The 19,817-nt window shown below is 43.9% G+C and overlaps 1 protein-coding gene across 1 annotated transcript; it reads right to left on the reverse strand.

The window, feature by feature from the left end:
• Window positions 1-10,557: 10,557 nt before the first annotated feature.
• RAB30 (RAB30, member RAS oncogene family) lies at window positions 10,558-19,753 on the reverse strand. The gene is made up of 4 exons (XM_008945116.1): window positions 19,650-19,753; window positions 18,093-18,176; window positions 13,489-13,672; window positions 10,558-11,184 (listed from the first exon to the last, which is right to left on the reverse strand). Exons 1-4 carry the CDS (start codon window positions 19,740-19,742, stop codon window positions 10,934-10,936), a joined length of 612 nt encoding a protein of 203 aa, XP_008943364.1. The 5' UTR covers window positions 19,743-19,753; the 3' UTR covers window positions 10,558-10,933.
• Window positions 19,754-19,817: the final 64 nt, after the last annotated feature.

Here is a 19,817-nt window from a genome sequence, read left to right on the forward strand (position 1 = left end):
ATCCTGCGCCCTGTGTTCCTGAACCAAGTTCCAGAACCCAGCTCCTGTGCCCAGTCTCCCTCTGTGGCTGAGTCCAGGCTGGGACTTCTCCCTGGGGGCTGCTCCCTAGCCAGGGGTGACGGTGACATGTTGCCAACAGGGGGGAGTTGGGTTCAGAACTAACTTTGTATATATTTGTACATAGTCTCATTTTTTATCACTATTACTATTATTACTAGTGGTAGTATTAAAACTGTTTTCTTTTCTAATCAACAAGTCTCTCTCCTTTATTCCCTTTTCCCTTTCAGGGGTGGGTGGAGGGGGTTAACAGAGAGCATCTGTTACGGTTCTTGGGGCTGCCCTGACCCCAAACCACAGCAACATAAACAGAAGAAAAGGGAACATCCAGTTACAGCAAAACAAGAGGCAAAAAAAAAAGAAGTAGAATTAAAAATAATCATTTGATGACCAGAACTGCACCAGGGTTGCTTTGGTCAGGGTAGTGCGAGGCTCCAGGATGAGCCCAAGTGACCAAGCCTGTGCTGGTGCCTGCATTTACCCATGCTGTGCCTGTTCAAAAGAGTGGCTTTATTGCAAATAAAATCCTACTTGATCACTTCACATTAGGGGCAAGTGGAAAAGGAGTAAGAAATGTGTCCTGCCTGGAAACAGTAAATCTGCATTTATGTAGAAGCAGCAAAGGGAACCACAGCATTACTCACCCCCAAATCACTGTGAACAGGGAAGACAATATTGAAAGGCTTTGACAGCATCAGTGCTCAAACAAATAAAACCTGAAACTGGTTGTTTCTACTACAGCCTCCCACCTAATACAAGAGTATCACTGTGTCTTCAAGCACTCCCTTGTGATGAGCTGGACAAATACCCACTTCATCATAGAGATTAGACCTGATCCAAGCGATACACCAGAAATCTGATGCAGCTAGCTATGAAGCACCACCAGAACTTGTACATCATACAGCTGACAGCATCTTGATGTGAAATGTGTTGTCCATTTTTGTGATTTTATTCAGCAGAGAATTCATCCACATACTACGGTAAGGGATAGCTTTGGTGCAAGCTGATGTGATTATAATTATAAGCTTGCACAAAAAGAATAAAGCTCAGCATGTTTAATTCTGAAGGTAATAAAGCTCCTGCAAATGCATACTGAGTTTGTGGTTGATTCCCTCTGCATAGAAATTCATAAATCAAGACTAAGTTTTCAATTATGTAGGACTGTCTGTACAATACCACCAAAATTAATGCAGGGCAGTCAGATCTCCTGTGCTTCCTGCGAGAGAACTGCACACACAGTAAGACCAAAAAGTCCTGTTGTGTGACAGGCTCCTGTCAGCAAGATGACACACCTTTTGGGCAGAGCTCCCCAGGTGCTCGGTAGGAAGACTTTGTACACAAGAAGATGGAGGAGAAGCAGTAAGCTGTCTTGGTTTTACTCCTGTAGTCTGTTTTGTATTTCTTCCCCTGGGCAGTTTGATCCCTTTTTGCAGGGAGCCTTCATGCTCCTACAATCCTTTCACCCACAGCAGAGCCTGGCACAGGCTCTGCCCTTACTGCTACACCTACTGAACAAGAAGGTTGCACAGCCCACTGCTTACGGGCTCCCTGAAAGGAAGAGCTGCCAGCCTTCACCTGTCCCTTACCTTTCCCCAGGAAGAGCTGACTCTGGCTTCTCCAGCCGTCACCCCCAGCAGTAAAGCACCCCACCCCTCCTCTCTTTCAGTAACTACTCAATCCCCAAGCTGGCTGAGCTTTAAGAATGGTTTTTTCCCCTCCTTTTGCTCAGTTCCTACCTACAGGTATGCAGGGACTCTTCCTTTTTGAAATCTCTCTTTGTTTTATCACTGACTCAAATTGCCAGCTTCCTGGGGACCAGAGAGCAGATGGTCCAGCTCTCATGTCAGACACTTACCAAGGAAGGAGCTTCAAGGTCACTGGAAGAGGCAGTAAAAGACACATGGTGTCTTCAAGCTTCACAGCTCATCCCAGAAGTCATCTCTGATGTGGAGCAGAGCACAGGGAAGGAAACCCGATCCCCAGAATGAGTCAGAACATAAACTTTATATACCAATCAAAAGACTAAAGGCTTAAAGGGGAAGACCTTCTTTGAAAGGATTCTAGGTCCCCAGAAAGACAGGTCCTTGGGGAAATCCAGTGGAGTTCTAAAAGCAAGAAAAGAACAAGTTGAAGGCTGAAGAGAAGAACTAGGATTACAAAAGGGGCACTGGGACAAAAAATACAAGACAAGTGAATTACCCAACCATTCTCATTCAACACAAACGTAGCATCTTGCTAGAAGAGTTTAACCAGCTACAGGTCCACAACGAAGGCGAGAGAAGATGGTACCTCTGTCAAAGACCACCCTCTAGTGACTGACACCAGCATTTCAAACCTTGCCATGATCTCGTTTGGGATAAATTTTTTCTCCTGCTAGTGCAAAGTGACATTGCTCCCATGGACAGCAGCTCCCCTTTTGCTCTTCTCCTGAGGTCCTGATGCCATGAGAGCCTTGTGTGTTACCCTAAGCAGAAAAGCCTCAGCAGCCATTAATTTGTTGGTCTGATACTAGATCATGTCAAGTGAATGTCTTTCATGGATTTTTAAGGCAACTTTGCTTTGCAGTTCAGATCAGAAAACAAAGAAATCACTTTAAACACCAAGTGGAAAGGATTAAACATTTATTTACATACAGGTACATATGTCAGCAATTTCTAAGTATAAAAAGGACATTACAAATAAACATGAAGCATCATACATTCATCATCCTGGTCATCCAAAATACATTCTTTTCTCAACCCCACTGTACCACACTTGACCACAAGAACTCAATAAAACAGAAAAGCCAAACGCTTGGGACAGTCAATGATTCACAGTTTGGCGATTTGCTAACACCTATACCCTTCCCAGAGACAGCACCAGCCCAGCAAGTGATGGAGGTCAATGGTCTGACCAGCTGTAGTGCATTTTTTTTCCACTGAGGTGGTTGTGCTTGATCAACAAGAAACACATCCTCTCCTCACCCTTCTGGCCACGTGTTTAGGAATCGGGGTTCTTACCAAAATTCTGTACATTGTGCTAAATTCACAATTGTTGGGGAAAAGACAGCAGACCTTTGTGGGAAAAACTCCTTTTGTGGGAAATTCCTTTAATGCTGTGACTTCCCTGGTATGGAAGTTGCAAACAAAATGCTGCTTTTAGTGCTTAAGCAGGTTTTTAAACTACAATTCAGACTACGGTTGATGGTACAAAACATACTTTGTTCATGCTGTAAAAAAGGAAAATATACGTTTCAATATTGATATGCTGGTAATCAAAGCTGAGAGTAATTTAGGTTTTCTCCTGAGGAAATGAAGATGCTTTTACAACATCTCTAAAAATGATCATAGCTTTCAGGAAAGAGGAAACATTTTAGACTCAAAAACCTAAAGGTAATGCAGAGCACAACGAACTTGTCAGTTAGATAACATTACACAGGGAAACAAGCCAGCAAACATAAAATTAAAAAGCCTACTCAAAGTATTAATGAATTCAAATGAGTGCTGGGTGAATCTTTCTGTACAGATCAAAGGCAGTTTGAAAAAAAATTTCATGATCTGCAAATTCACAGAACAGCCAAATACGTGCAGCAGAACAGAGGGAAGTGGAAATAAAAGAGGAGCAGAAAGAGCCTTGTCCCATATTGACAGCTGAGTGACTGCAGCTGCTCCAATCTCAGATTTATTTATTTTTTTTCCTTTTGTAAGCAGCTGTGGGGAATAAAATGGATGTGACATATCTGCAGTGCATCTTATTATGCTAAAAATGATGGCACATTTTAAACTACTTCTGATATCCAGAATTGTCACTCCAAATCAGCAGAGCAACAAGGGCTGGGTTTCCTCCATACTCCCATTAGATGACCTCTTTTCCCCAACCTTGGGTTAAGAAGTTAGTTTCTCCCCTTCAGTGCTGACTGTGCCTGGGGCCAGCAGTGAGGCTTTCTTCCAAAGACTCTGCAAGAGTCGAGGCAATGGCACCACCTGAAACCACAGCAGCTGTCCCTACCATAGACCAAACATTTTATTTTCACTCCATTAACGTCAAAACAGCGTTCCCCTCTCCTTCCCTTCCCCCTCTGTAAATGCTTCACTGCTGGAGACACCACAACCATTGCATTTACTAAAGCTCGTGCCAATGATGCAACCCAGACTCTCAGAGATATTCACACCACCACCCAAGTGATAGCTGAGAATGACTCTCTTTCACATGATCCTAAGTCTCCCTGGATGGAGAGCAGCATACAGCTGCTCACTGGAAATTTACTCACTTGCACCAAACCCCCACCGCTTCTTAACATCTGAATCTCTTCTGCTGGTCCCCCAAGAAGGGAAATATGCCTTACAGGAAGACCTGGCTGAGAATGGGTTTACTGAACTAGATTTGTTTGCACAGTAAGAAACCCACGGTGGGACAGAAGGTGAGCCATGGATACTGTTCCTTCTAGATAGAGCAGGAGTCAGATCCAGTGGTTCATACAGCCAGGATTGTTTCCAGTCTTAGACCTCCACAGTGCTTGAGGCACGAGCAGTACTGGGAAGGAACAGATTCACGGATGAAAGAAATGATAGGAATCAAACTTTGAAAAGCTTTGAGGTTTGCATTCATGTGACATCAGCCACACCAGAGTCCTTGATCACCGCCCATGAAAGCATAAGAGTACTTTCAACATCCCCTCTCACCCAGGGAACCATGCACAGCGAAAGCCATGACTGACACAGGTTTTGGCCATGTCAGGTGCCTATGGACCAGGGCTGGACTCCAGAAGATGCTCAGCAGGGACTCCACCATGGTGCACTCCTAAGTATGCATGTCCTTGGGAACATTACCCCAAGATAAGCATAAGTGGAAAAAACAAAAGGTGCAAACGTAAATGTGGCATCAGCTTCTTGAGTTTAATTGTAGCATTAACCAGAGCTAAAATTATCCTCTGACCTTGCTGGAAAAGAGCAACTGGCTCAACAAAAGTGATCTAGGAAGTGCTAATAGCTCGTTATTAATGTGCAAACAGAAATCTCTGAGTACAGTACAGCCAGCTCCTGTTTACCCAGACAGATGGACTGAGCTGTTAACCCTGGCTACACTCTTGAAACCAGTCTAATTTTTCACTGACATTCACAGCCTAAATTACATTAATTGCCATCTTGGTTTCTGCTGTATCTGGGTTATCTTCCCCCAGCTACCCAGCTGACTGTATTTCAAGGGTTAAGTATTAGAGATGAGGATGTTTTTTCTGGATCTACAGCTCCCACCTGGGGAAAAAAGCATCCTCAACTCATGTGGTGTAGATTTACTTCTGGTTTAAGTTACAGCTCATTCACTTGAGAGAAAAGGGCATGATGGCATCTCTGGGTGATGACAGCCAGCAATCTATCTCGGCTGGATATAGTACAGTACAGCAAAGGAGACTTTGGGTCAGTTTAGTGAGGTGGTGACGAGCGAGGCAAGTCAGAGCAACACAGCAGGCTACTTTGGGAGCCTTGCATCATGGTCAGCGTGATTACCCTGTTGTCTGTTTTCCTAGCCAAGATAAAGAGGCAGATGTGAGATCTGTAACCTTTATGGTACATTTAACTACAGCTCAAGTGGATGATCACATTTCTAAGACATGACCAGTTTCAGTCAAGGGTGCTTTGCCTAGGATGTACTATTTGCTTGTAGGAAATCAAGGTAGTGTTTCCCCACCACTCATCACAAGACCAGAAGACTGTCCTTCAAAATGCTGATTCTCTGCTGCTTGTGAACAGTAACTGCAACAATTATTACCCACAGCAACAAGAGGATAAGACAAGAGGAAGTCAATAGGACACAAGGAAAAAAGGTCATGTCAAGAGCCAAATTTGTTCAGATGAGCAAATAAAAGTTTATAAACAAAGAAAACATTTTGATACAAATCTTTCATAGGGTTTTCACTACTGGAATTGATTATAATATTTCCTTTGGCTCTAGAGGATTTTCTGGTGATCTCTTATGTACATGAACACTTCAGAGAATTTCCATACTTGCTTATTAGAAATTCATAAAGTGTCCTCTAGAAACACCTTTTCCTAACTGAATTAACTCAAAAAAAATCTGGTTTGGTAGGAGCAACCTGTTTAAGGATATTGGGTGCTTTGATACTGAAAGCAGAAGAAAGCAGAAGAATTTCAGATGAGACTCCAATTCAAAGCATCCCTTATTGAAGTCTAGACAAATCAAAATCAAAGCCATAGATGGATTTTTTTCAAGAGCTGATGGGACTGAGAAAATCCTGAGCGAGTAGAACCATCTCTTTACTTTGCATGTTCTCCCCTTCCACAAAGGCCTGTAGGACTCAGCCTGCCCCACCGCCAGGAGAGGGTTTCTGTGATGGTGTCTCCAGCCATATCCAACCACAATGGCACCACAGGTCCCCAAAAGGCAGTGTAGCTTACACGTTTTAGTAGCCGGAGAATGCAACCTATTTTCCAACTGAATTCAGTCTCCAACTCCAGATATTGTGCCAGCTCAGCATCTCGGCCTGATTTATAGACAGTTCTTCATACCAAAAAGAGCAAGATAACTGGAAAAGCAGCTGAACAGTGATCCTTAGGGATAACAAACAAGGTAAAACCCAGTGGGTTTGACTACACCTAACTGCATCCCTTGTCAGCAAAAGCTCAGGGAAGCCTGTTGTCTTACGTGTGGGCACCCACCATGCTTCTGCATCACTAATTTCAACTCTCCCTCTTTTCAAATCACTGTCTCCTGTGTCAACCTCAGTCCGCTGCTGTTATTATTGATGCTGCAGGAATTCAACAGTCATTAACCACTAAACCTAGACTAACAGGAGCCAACCGTTAGCAATAGAGCTATTTCCAAAAAGACAAACAGCACCAGCAGGCTGACAGATCTAAAGGGCTGTTTCATGTGTTCTGTAGCAAAGAACAAAGTATCCTGCCTGACAATTTGCCATGTGTGGTTTTCATTAAATAATGATCACAAAGCCATTTAGCATTCAGCACAACCATACATCTGACTGCACAAATAATGTACCTGTAGGTCAAATCAGAACGCCAGTGTTAGAGGTAGAAAGAGGCACTGGGTGTCCCCTTCTTTACAGAGTTCATAATTTCACTTCTTCCATCATAACTCTTTGCTCTGAAGGTGTGGTTTTTTTTTCTCTAGTAATTGGTCTCTCACAGGGAACACAAGTAGGAACAGAAGTCATGGCTTGTCCCAGCAAACTTGCCATGTAAATATCCAATGCAAAAAAACCAGCAAGGACTTCAAATGCAGTGACCTTCACACAGAAGACTTGGTGGTTTACTCAAGTGCAGCCTGACTGAATCAGTGGCTGAACTGGAAAACAGGTTACATCATCCAGTTTGCAGGAGATGCTCTTACTAATCTCTGCAAACAGGATTGCTAGATAAAGCAAACATCTGCTGACCATCCAATACTGGATTCTGCTTGGAGCTAACACATTCTGCTCAAAAAGTCACAAAAAGGTCTCATTATGGAACTACAATAAAAATTCATCCAGAAATAAGCAGCTTACTCCATGGGTGTGAATATATCACTCTGAAAACACATCAAAAGTCTAGCAATACTTGGCTCTCTGGATGATAAGAGAACCTCTCCAGTCAAATATGGTCTCACTGTATCAATTCTGCATGGCTTTTAGACACTTGTCCAGCTCTCTAAAAAATCCACTCCTCTATCAAGGTGTTTTTGGCCATAGTTGAGAGATGATTGTCAGATAGCTTGGATTTGCAGTTTTTACCTCCTTTTCTTTTTCAAGACTTTGATCACTATGCTCACAGCACTGAGTTGCTGGTAGCAGTAGAAAAAGCTCCTTTTCTGGTTGGGAAGCCTTCAGCAGTGGACCAGACTCTAGAAGATAAGCCCTCAATGCTACAAGGAGATTTGGGTTGTATGCACTAGAGAAATATATATAAAGGTGTACAAAAATAACTCCTGCAAAGGAGTTACTACAATAAAATATCACTTTTTCAACAGCTATTGTGTGTGTTATTTGCAAAAAAATAAATTAGCTTCACACTACAGCTTTGGCTTATGACCTTATATAAACGTTACACATACCACCACCATTGCTTCCTTTCAACTTTTTAAGTCTACACAGAATAAACCTTGAAAGAAATTGGTCCAGATTTGTCCCTGGAGAAGTCAGATACTTCACTGTAACATCAGCCCAACTGCAGCACTCTACCTCACTGCAAAAGCACATCATTGAAGACTCAGTCCTTACACGGAGAATATTTGCTAGCAATAAAGAGAACCAATACTTCAAGGTTGCTAGTAGGCAACTACTCTCAAAATAGCCACCTCCAGGTTAGGAAAGCACTAGAAAAAGAGACAGCCTTCTAAAGACCTCAGAGCAAATAGCCAAGAAAATAAAGTTAGTCGTTTCTGCTATTTGACCAGTTCAGCTTGTTCAGTCATGGTAACGTGGTAGAATTCAACCTCCAGAAGTGATGCAAGAAGCACTTTAAAATGCATTTACAGTGCTACTCAGCAGCAATGAAAAGTACCTGCCCAGCTTGGATGCTTTTGGAACTCCGGCTGGGGAACCCACAGGTGCTTTAGTGGGCAGACTCCTTGAGTAACTCCACCAAACAGCCTAGCCCTACTTGTTATCAACAATGCACTGACAAGTCCAGCATCTCGAGAGTCAGAGCCTTTACAAATTAAATATACATAGTATTGATTTTTAACTTCAGTGTCACTTTACATGTAACACCCTGAGCCTTGCTCTAAACAACTACCTAAGAGCTCTGCAGAATCAGCTGCCTCAGAGTTGGGTGGTCTTCGTAAGCTCAAATGAAGCATTTGGCAGTTTGAGGAATGCTCAGGGAAGACACTGCTATTCAGCACAGGTTGTACCACATGGTCCAGCACAGCAGAAGCCACCGAGTCCCACACACTTCTAAATCCTTTAGATTACACCATGAGCAGAGACTGAAAAGGACCAGGACAGCACAGCAGATGACATGTCCTCCAATATCTCACACCTACAGAAGCTCTTTGCTAAGTGTTACCTAAATAACAAACAAGCTTCATACCACAACTTGTATATCTTCATTTGTATCACTAGTCATAAAAGAAAGTGACCTAAAAATAGCAAGAAAACATTACAAATGGCCATATGACACAGTCAGCTCCCCACTACAGATCAAAGGCACAACATGATACAGCCCAAAGTAGTCTTTCCATGAAAAAGAATTTTAGGATGCCTTTTTTTTTTAATTGTTATTCTTTTCAAGAGGTACTTTCTGGCAGCTTTTATGTCAATACAAAAAGCTCTGTTATAATAATCATTTTAATATTATTTGACCCCTACTGATGAAGTTACAGCACATCAGAGCCATGTAATTGCCAGGAGAGATTTATCCAGATTAGCTAAACTGAACTCAGACTTATAAATATAATTCTTCATGTATGTATTCACCATCTTCCAATTTCACTTTGATGTCAACGTGTAAATTTGCAATGCATTATTCACATATGGCACTAGAGGTGTAATAACATTGTAAACCCCATAGTGCTTCCACTTCAGGGGGTTTGTAGAAAGAAACTGCCTAAACAGTTGCCCTACACTGGAGTCTGGGATTCAGAGTACAAAGCATGAAGGAAATTAAATGACTCTATAGCCCTGAACTTGAAAGCTGCTCTAGCAGAGAGACTGGATGCCAAGAAGATATCTTCACCAGAGTCTTGGAGAGCAGATCCACAAGGTGAACGCTGGCTGGCTCAGGCACAGAATGTTACCACTTGCAACCTGTCCCTATTTCCAGTTAGCATAAGAAAAACCCTCTATAAAATTATCCACTTGCCTTTCAACAAGAACTGCATGTAAGTTGGATTTAGATTAAGCTGGACATATTGCAGACTGACACCTCAAACTGTGCTCTCTTTGAACCCTTATACACAATCCATGCACGCATAAGATTTTGATTATATCTGGTGCACTTTTTCCAAGTCCACCAATAACCTTCCTCAAGGCTCATTTTCCACATTAGGACATTACTAATTAGAGAAGGAACTGTTAATTTTTAATTTTAATTTATTTCTGGAAAGTCTTTTCATCCTGTGTTTGATATCAAAGAAGCACAGTCCTTTCCCACTATGTTCAGGTCTAGAAAAAGAGGTAATGAGACTTTTTTATTTTTATGAACAGTGCTTATTAGTGTTTTTTTTTTTTTTTCCTAGCAGTCTAAGTTACACATTCAGAGGACAGTAATGTAGTAAGACTGCATTTGGTCTATGGATATTTGCTGAACTCTTAGCACCAAAGGGAGCAACTGAGCTGTATCCATGTCATCTTAAATCTTGAAGATTTGAGTTATGTAACTTTTTTTAATCCCATGTTCATGAAAATGCCTTTAAATGAGAGACAGAACACTACTTCAAACACCAGAGTCCTCCACAAAGACACATGGGCAGACGCTATGTACATGTCCCAAGAGCCCACGCCCTGGCAGCCCAGAAGATTGCCAGTGTGGTCCAGGGTCAGTGCTCATTGTTGGGGGTTTTATTTATTTTAAAAAGGATCAAAACACATTGTTCTGCAATAGAGATTTTCATCTCTTCAATATCTTCAAGAGATGCTGCTCTAGTCTCCCATAGAAGGAAATGAAATAGCTCATGTTCTACATTACATGGAGCACTTGTGCAACTCTTCTCTTCCTAACTCACTCCAGGGACTGCAAGAAAAATGACATTTAAACTGTGTTTTATTCTGCTACGTTGCCATGCAGCTGGAACTGTCAGCCTGCCATGCTTCCAGGTCTGCAACCTGACTCAGGGTAAGTCAGGTGGGTCAAAGTGACAGGAATTCCCTTTCAGTAGGTAAATCCCAGCAAAAGCCAAAAATCTTCTTGGCCCATGGTGGAAGCAGAAATCACATGCCAGCTCTTTAATTGAAATTACAGCAAGTCAAGTAGCTGATACTTTTCCCCTCTCCTGGTAAGGGGGATGAGACATTGTTCACAAGGGCGTTCTGTCGTGCCTCGCTGATCAACCGACAGGCCAAGTCCAGGAAGAGTTTTTCCACATTATCCGATTCTTTTGCAGAGGTTTCCAAGTAGTACATGTCCTGTGCTTCAGAAAACTCTGCAGCTCTTTGCTGGGAGACTTCCCTCTTATCGGCTAAATCAATCTTATTACCTGCATTGACAAAACAGTTTAGAAAAGGAATTAATTTGACTTCCAAAACAAGAGATAAAGAAGAGTTTGGTGGTGTATATATGTATGGACAGGGGTTTTGATGTGAAGCTTAGTGCTTGCTCTCCTCTCCAAATAATGGATTCCCTGATGCACATGACCTAGTCCATTTAATATCAGCTCATTTAATGGAATATGCCCCGTGAACATTCAAGTCAGTTATCTTTAATTTAACACCTGTGCATCTGTTTGCTGCTATTAACCAACATTAGAGGATTTCCATTTTAATATCTATTGAGTATTCTCCTGTTCTTGCTCAGAGAAGCACTTATAATGTCAATTATAGCACGTGAGACACTAAACATGGTATTTCTTATGTCATGACAAGCTTTAAAAGAAGCCTGGCATGGAGGGCAGTTTTTTTTTATTTCAGTATTTCTGTGGAGGATTTGGCTGGTGAGGCTAGAAGAGGGATGGACTTGGGGGACACTCACAAAGCCAGGTGGAGCAAGAAACCAGCCCCTCCCTTCAGAGAGCTCAATGTAGCAGAGTGGATTAAAGCCTCAAGCAAGCATCTAGTTTGATTATACCCTATTACCAGCCACTTCACTTCAAACTTGGTATTTTTGTCATTAATTAATCTTACAGTGAAGATAACAGACCAGGACTTGCTACAGTCGGGGGGGGGTGGGGCCTGTGTCTAGAGACCTGGCAGGTTCAGGAGGAAACATCTGCTGGCCCTGCTTCTATCAGCAATTCTGTGAGAAGTAGTGGGAGGAAAAGACTGCACTTCCACTGGCAAGCCACATCTTATTGACCTCCTCTCACCTGAGATCCCCTTTCTTTCCTGATAAAGCAGTTTCTTGGTCCCACTGTATACACTGAAGTTACCTTCCTAGACAAATTATCCCTCAATGCAAAAGGTTTACAGGTGTCGCCAACTTCAAAGCGTATGTTAAGGCTGTTAACATTTATATTTTGTGCTGTAGATATTGATAATTAATGTTCCCGAAAAAAGCCAATTATCCATTTATTAGTCATATATAATTTCTGCACCATTTGTACATGTCATACCCTTCTCATGCAATATCATGAGTTTCTTGTATGGAAGCTCTGTAAATCCCAAGCTCACTTGCAATACCACTGGAGTATGTGAAGCTCAAAAGATTTTTAAAGTCACATTGAATATATTTCACAATCCTCTAAATCTTTTATTTTAAACAGTTTTCTTTAAATGCTGCAGCATGAAACTTTTTCGCTTTCCCCAAGTTAATTTTTCAACTCTTGGGCCTTTAAAAGTCAAGTCCTGACTATCAGATGCTGAGAGCAGAGCATGGATAAACATGGGCAGGCCAAACAGCCTTCACCTCACTTGCAGCAGACAGGGCCTGAGGTCTGCTTTTGCTCAAGTGGAAGCACTACAGATTAATATAACATCCAGGTATTTATTCTTAGCTTCCCTAAAATCCATGCAAAAATAGCCAGTTTTCCAGCTCTGTCCCACCTACAAATGCTATGATCCACATGACCATCACATCCTGATCTGGTTCCCAGATCCTGATCCACTTGAGACAAGACTGGCTGTCCCACAGCTATGAGGCAGCGCAACCCGGAGGCAACTCCAACTTGAGCAAACACATGTCTATTTGTACAGATCCCTGCTGGCAGTCACAAGGGAAACTGCTCTATTCTTAGCTCAGTTTGTAGCTGCACCATCACCACTTTAGTCCCTTACAGGGCCAACTGGTGGGGAGTATCCACCTCTGCATGCAATAGCCTTAGACCTAGAATCATAGAATCACTGTGGTTGAAAAGGCTCTCTAGGATCATCAGTGCCAACCTTCCTCCCAGCATCTCCCCAATCACTAGACCACAGCCTCAAGTGCTACACCTACTCGTTTTTTTGACAACCTCCCGGGACGATGACTCCACCCCCTCCTTGGGCAGCCCACTCCAGTGCCTAACCACTCTCAGTGAAGAAATTCTTCCCAATATCCTATATTCCTAATATCCCACTGCCCTGAGATGGAACCACACTTGGAGAAGTGCCTGCGGTGTCCTGAACATCACAATCCGCGTCTTGGGGTTATCTGCAGAAAGAATGGTCCAAGCCCTGACTTGAAGGCACCGTTTGCACCCTGCGCCCACCCGCAGTCACAGCTCTGGTTGGCACCAAGATCTGCTGCACCAGTTTGAACACCCCGTAGCAGCAAGTTCACAGCGGCGCCCCGTTCTCCTCCCGCTCACAGCCCCATCTGCCAGCAAGGCCCGGCGAGGCGGGGCCCCTCGGGGCGGGCGGTGGCTTACCCACGAGCACGGTGATGACCTTGTTGCTGGCGTACTGCTCGATCTCCCGCAGCCACTCGGGGAGGCAGCGGAAGGACTCCTCGCACGTGACGTCGTAGGTGAGGATGAGGGCGTTGGCGCTGCGGTAGTAGCTCTGCGTGATGGAGCGGAACCGCTCCTGCCCTGCCGTGTCCCAGATCTGCAGCTTTGGCCACCACAAGGAACAGTGGTAAAAGGAAAAATAAAAATCAATTATTTTTACTTTGATAGCAGCACTGTTTTGACTCGAAACTCCTTCAGGGTACAAGCAATGCTGGGAAAGCACTTAGCTCTTCTCCCCTTTGGCTTCCTCTCCCCTCCAGTGTTTTTTGTTTCTGTTCCTGCACTTGTGGATTGAAAGGCAAGGCACAAAGTCAGCTGGCACAGCAGCCAGCAGCCCCAGGGAGCTACAGGTCTGTGGGCGTTCATGCGACTTCCAGCATCAACCTCAGCTGCAGACTGAGCTACTGGCCTGGAGTCACAATGCAGGAGGGATCAAGTCAACCCTGAAATCCAACCTGAAGTAGCCTCCATCCCAAGAAGAAATAGGAAAGCCCCTCCTCTAGCTCCCAAAGCTTCTAATAGTTATCCCGAGATGATGCACTGGAGGGTGAAAACCACAGGATGGAACAACGAGCTCAGCTGAAGGCTGCTCCAGGGGCTGCCTGCCTTCCCAGCATGTAGAACTTGTTGACACGTCCTTAACTACATCAAAGAGTCCATGAGTGTCTGCCAAACCCTCTGGGTCCAGAAAGACAACATTTCCCAACACAAACTAAACTCATACTGGTTTTTATAATTTGACCGTCTGATAGCGTTTGGTGGGTCAGCAAAACCTCAGTTCTTCAAAAAGGCAGTCAAAGAAACAAACATCCAAAGTTTTAAAATTTCAATATAAAAGACCACTTCTCTGTTTCAACTTATTTTTTTTTTTTAAAGCACCCCTCCCTGGAATTAAGCATGTGAAAGGGCGATTTCCAGCCAGAATTCTGTGTACTTTGGGAAGAGAAAGGTAAAGTATTTGAGATTTTTTCCATATATTCAGCAGCCCGTAACAAAGAAAACCTTATTCTTGCCCAGTTCCAGAGTTGAACTATGCCAGCTATTCATCATAAAGAGTGTTAGTTTGAAATCAGAGCTCCCAACAGCAGCTTTCAGAAGTGGGGTATGATTTCTGAAAAGTACATTTTTTGCAGAGCAAGTAATTTGTGGCTGGGTTACAACTCCTGGGCACCTTTGTGCTTAATCTCTTGGCATTGTATTTAAAGAGCTGAACCTGGCATCTGCAATTAAGTGACACAAAATAGTAAGTGAAATTCAGATAATGAAGGAGTCCCTATTAAAATAAAAACAGTCTCCAGACTCTGGCAGATGTAAAAACACAGATAATTTTGTTGTTGCTCAGCTGTTTCATTTGTATCAATAAATGACAAACATTTACTGATAGGTTTACTGGTTAACTCCAGCTTATATACGTTTTGCATTTATTGATAAGATCTCCAAGCTGACAAAATTCACATCTCACACTTCACACCACTGATCATTTCTGCCAAATAAAATATTTCACAGCAACCATTTTACTTGTACTGTTTTTTCCAAGGAACCAAAGGGCAGTGTCTGACTCAGCATGCAGAAAATCCAGATATTTATTTTCTTGGAGCCAGCTGATGCTTCTCGCTCTCCCATTTGCATGTACATTGAGCTTTATGCACATGAACATTTCCACCAAGTACACTGAGGTCACAGGTCCCTACAGCAAAGCCCTCTGCAGCACTGAGGAGCCCGAGCTTTGATAGCATGATAACTATCTACTTGCCTTGAATTTGTGTAGCCAGTCTGTACAGGTGTTGTATATATTTTTTGTTTCATTTGGAAAATCCAGGCAGATCAAGAGCCTCCTCAGCTGCACAGCACTGTCTCAGCTCACCTGGCAGTGAGCTTTAGTAGCCACTCATCTCTCACATGGCTTGCACACAGCTTCCATGCTAGCAAGTCCCTCTCCACTGACTCTGAAACGCAATTTTGAAAGCTGGAAAGTATTTTTCCCCAGAAAGATATCATTTAGTTTCAAGTCTGAAAACCTCCTCAGTAAACAGCTCTGCTCTCTCAGCCTGGATCCCAGCAGACATGCAGGAGATGCTGCCCAGCACAGAAGCAGAGTCACAGCTCCTGCACTGTTAAATGAGCTCACACTCAGAGAAGTGCCTCGTTTGACTGAGATGTCATTTTTATTGCTCTGTGCTCCAACTCATTCCTGGTTTTCTCACTCATTAACTGTTTACTCTCACTAGAACTGCTTACTCAAAAAGTTTGGGCTACAGGAAAAAAAAAAACTATCTATGTGCCTTTCGTACTCCAGAAAGCTCATTCAAATGCCCAAGCATATCTTACTAAGCCTGCTTCTAAGCCTGGTCATTGTGACTGAGTTCCAGCAACTCCAATTTACTTCACTAGTGCAGTCAGGAGAGGGACTTTGATTTAACAGCTCGTTATTTGCTGTGTGAAATACAGCTGCTATACCAGCTACCATTTGCTACAGCTCTGTGAAACAAGCCAGCCTCAAGGTGACTGAATTGCTTGGGTGGACAGTTGTGTATTCATCAGATCTTTACAGGGCAGCAGGGGCTTACCACACTGACAGGTTTTCGTTTAGCTTGCAGAGCTTCCCTGAACTGTCGTTGCCCCAGAGAGAGCCCATGTGGCATGACTGCTCCCAAAGTTCTCTTAAGGAGTTCACATCCTCAGTCCAAGATAGTTTTATAACAGGATTATGTCATGAGAGCAAGAAGTCAAATGCAGACAAACCCCTAGGGTGAGTTCACCTGTCCAAAAACCAGATCTCAGACATAAATGATGTTCTTAAGGCTCCCCCTGTACTTGACAGGGAACCAGATGCTTGGAAGGGAGAGGAGTCTGAAGTGGATGGAATTCGTCTTCCTCAAGATTACATTTCTCTCTCCATTGACCAGGACAATCTTGAGACAGCTTTAAGCCAGGTATGTAAGGGAAAAGAAATTAATTCCACCTTCAGTGCAGTACTCAAGCCATTTACCAGCTTAGATCCTCTGGGCTGCTCACTCCACTGGAGCTGTTTTTTTCTGAAAGAAGCATCTCTGCTGTCAGAGGAGCCTGGACAAGTAGCATCCGTGTCCTGGCCAACCTGCTACACCAGATGCCTGCTAATGAGCATGAAAACCACCGAGCTAAGCACCAGCACCACAGGAGCTACACATGATCGTCACTGTTTTCCTGCCTGCTGCTCCATCCCACTTACATGGAGGTTTGCTGAATATTAACTTGCTCTTTATCAGGGGAAAGTATTTACACCACTGTCCTTCACCTGCTCAGGCTGGAAAGTTCCTGGGCAGGGACCACCACTTGCCATAGGTTTGTACAGTTCCTCACACAGTGGGGTGGCATCCTGCTGACTTCATCGTGGCTTTTAAAGTCCATCTTAAACTTAAGAATACACCACCTGATTTTCTTTTTAAAAAACGTCTGTGCTGAAACACAGGTTAAAAAACCCCAGGGCTGAATATTGCACAAGTCCACTGTTCTCATCCCATCACTTACACAAGCTTAAAAATGGGTCTCAATGTCACCTCCAGCCACTGTCACACTTCTTCCAGTCTCCCATTTGCTCACTACCAGATTTGATGAAGGCAGCAAAGGGAAAACTGCTGCTTTTCACATTGATGTCCTTGGATTTAATGTAGGCAAAGTAATTCCAGCAGCAGCTCAGGGACCCTGGACACCCTGGCATTAGAGGCTCAGAGAAGCATACTCTTCTCCCACCTCTTGGGCACTACAGCAACTTGAGCAAAATTTCTACCAATGAACAAAGCAGCATCAACCAACATCTCTATGTGCTGGAACCCAACCATGGATCCTATTAAACATGAGATTAGTCCCTGGTTTTTTTTTGGCCCAGGAAATGTAGTTCTCTGCCAAGTGATGCTCAGGGTCAGTTTGGGAGATGGCACAGGACAAGGACAGTTTTTCAGCAGCAGTTTGGTTGCAAACAACCTATTTTGGAGTGTGAAAAGGTTAATAATATGGAGAACATTGCCCTTCTCAATTCAACCTGTTGACCAAAGTACCAGTATTGTGATAGCCTCTACCTCTCCTCAATCTGTAACTCAGCAGCAGTGGAAGGTGAGCCTTCATTGCACATAACTGTGCAAGTCCAGAAGCCTGCTCTCCCCAGTGGCCATCCTGGGAGCTCACAGAAGATCTTCATCAAGCACATCCCAGTGGGAATGCAACAGATTTCTGCTTACCAGAAATGCTGTGAGCAGAGGCTGCAGTGAAGTACTTCATTGTGCTTCCTCAGCCCCAGCCAGGCACAGCTTAGTGCCTCCTAAGCAAGAACAGTTTTGCAAGATCTTCCCTTTTCATTTTCTCCCTTAAAGTAGGTTCACTGTTATGATCCTGATTGTAAAGGTTGTTAGACTCAGCACCATCTGTGCCAAGCCAGACAGCCCTGGGCTTCCCCATGAACCTTCCAGCAGCAGCAGGCCTGCAGCAAGAAACCTCAGCCATGCTACTGCTACATCAGCTTATACTTAAAACCATCAGATGCCTACCTTTACTTTTTCACCATTTATCTCCACAGTTTTAATCATAAAGTCAACCCCAATCGTGGCTCCTTGACCCGGTGGGAAAAGCCCCTGAAAGAAAACAAGACATTCATTAAGCAAATTTGTATAGCTAGGGAAAACAATCTCTGCGTGTCAATACTCACCCATCTGTCTTCAAAACTATTCCTCCCTTGTCCCCTTCCCCAGACATTTATTTCCATCACATTTAGAGAAGAAAACGTGACATCTCCCCAGCACAAAGGTTACCCTAACTCAAGCGCACAGCATATTCCCTGCCTACACATCCCTACTTGTGCAGCAAGTCATGGAATTCAGAAGCAGGAAAGCAGGAGAAGAAAAGGAGGATGCATACAGAGAAAAAAAGAGAGGTAAAGACCTTCTGCTTCTGTGCAGCTGGAAAAGCCAAGGGAAGGGTAAGTGAGGACCTTCCATCCTCTATCCAATGCCTGCATGGGACGAGATGCCTTTGCTCCTGCAGCCTCACACCTTCCCTCTCCCCTCCACCACAGGCCATGGCATGGCCAGGCATTTCTGGCAGCTCCCAGCACCAGGCTCACATGCCTGCCCAGCATTTCGGAAGGGAGCACAGAGCCAGCCACTGCCAGTGCCACAGCAATGGCAAGAGCCAGCGTGATGCTGGTAGTATCTGACTGCAGCACCATCAGAAGAGAGCAACAGCAAACCAGGGGAAAAAAAAAAAAAAAACAAAAACACCACACCACCACAAACAGAGCTTTTTGATTTCTGGTGTCTAGGTCTACAAAGTCATGTTGATTTTGGGGCACATCCATTTCCTACAGCAGCTGTGCTGCCAAAGTACAAGCAGCAGCAGTGGCCACACATGTTTGCAGTTAACCTTTTGGGGCTGACTAGCTTTATTGCTGCTGTCACATGCAGTTAGAGTGTTTAACATCACCATGGCTTTAAAACTAAAATTAACAAAGGGGGAAAGGGGAGAAATGCTGACAATTCCAAGTGAAGAGAGCAACAAAAACCCCACAACTTGTGTTTTATGGTGCATCAGGCAAAACCTCCTCTTGCCCCAGATGAATGAAGCATGGTCCTGTCCCTACTATTCTGCAACGAAAAAAAGGTCTGGTGTTTAACAGAAGACACTGGATTGACAGCGCAGGACCCAGATTATTTAATTATCTACTAATGACCAATAAAAGGGAGAGCTTCATGCAGTGAGGAATAGGGAAGAGAAGGCACATAGAAGCACACCAGGACACCTGCTGCTCCTTAACAGTTGAGAGCACATCCAAATCAGGGAGGAATTGTCCCAGTGGCCTTCAGAGGGTACTTTCCATCTTCAGAGAGAGATGAGCTTTCTCCAGTGGAAGATTCCCAACAGGGCCAAGAAGAGCATTAGGTAGAAGTGCTGCTTGTGCCAGTGTGATGCATGCACCAAGAGCGTGGACAACAAAATGCTATGGAGCTGTGATGCCAGCAAAGCCCTCTGTGCTCAGCCACAAGCTCTGTGCTCTGCGTCAGTGCTGTCCCCACCCCAACATCCGAGGTCCAAGAGGTGGCCAACCTTACCTGAGTGAAGCGACGGACTAAGCAGGTCTTCCCCACACCGGCGTTGCCAATTAAAACAATTTTGAAGAGGAAATCATAATCTTCCATACTCATTTACGCAGCTGCAAGGGAGACAGAGCAAAGCATAATGTGAACCAAGGCAGCAGGGAAAGGCCCTTTTATTCCTGC

The sequence above is a fragment of the Merops nubicus genome, unplaced genomic scaffold, assembly GCF_000691845.1.
Source record: "Merops nubicus isolate BGI_N331 unplaced genomic scaffold, ASM69184v1 scaffold8368, whole genome shotgun sequence".
NCBI classification, from domain to species: domain Eukaryota; kingdom Metazoa; phylum Chordata; class Aves; order Coraciiformes; family Meropidae; genus Merops; species Merops nubicus.

Coding starts and splice junctions, on each gene's coding strand:
- RAB30 (XM_008945116.1), bottom strand. CDS start 19,742: ATGAGTATGGAAGATTATGATTTCCTCTTCAAAATTGTTTTAATTGGC. Junction 18,177..19,649: donor TAGTCCGTCGCTTCACTCAG/GTAAGGTTGGCC, acceptor GTTTTCTTTCAG/GGGCTTTTCCCACCGGGTCA. Junction 11,185..13,488: donor GGTCATCACCGTGCTCGTGG/GTAAGCCACCGC, acceptor TTGTCAATGCAG/GTAATAAGATTGATTTAGCC.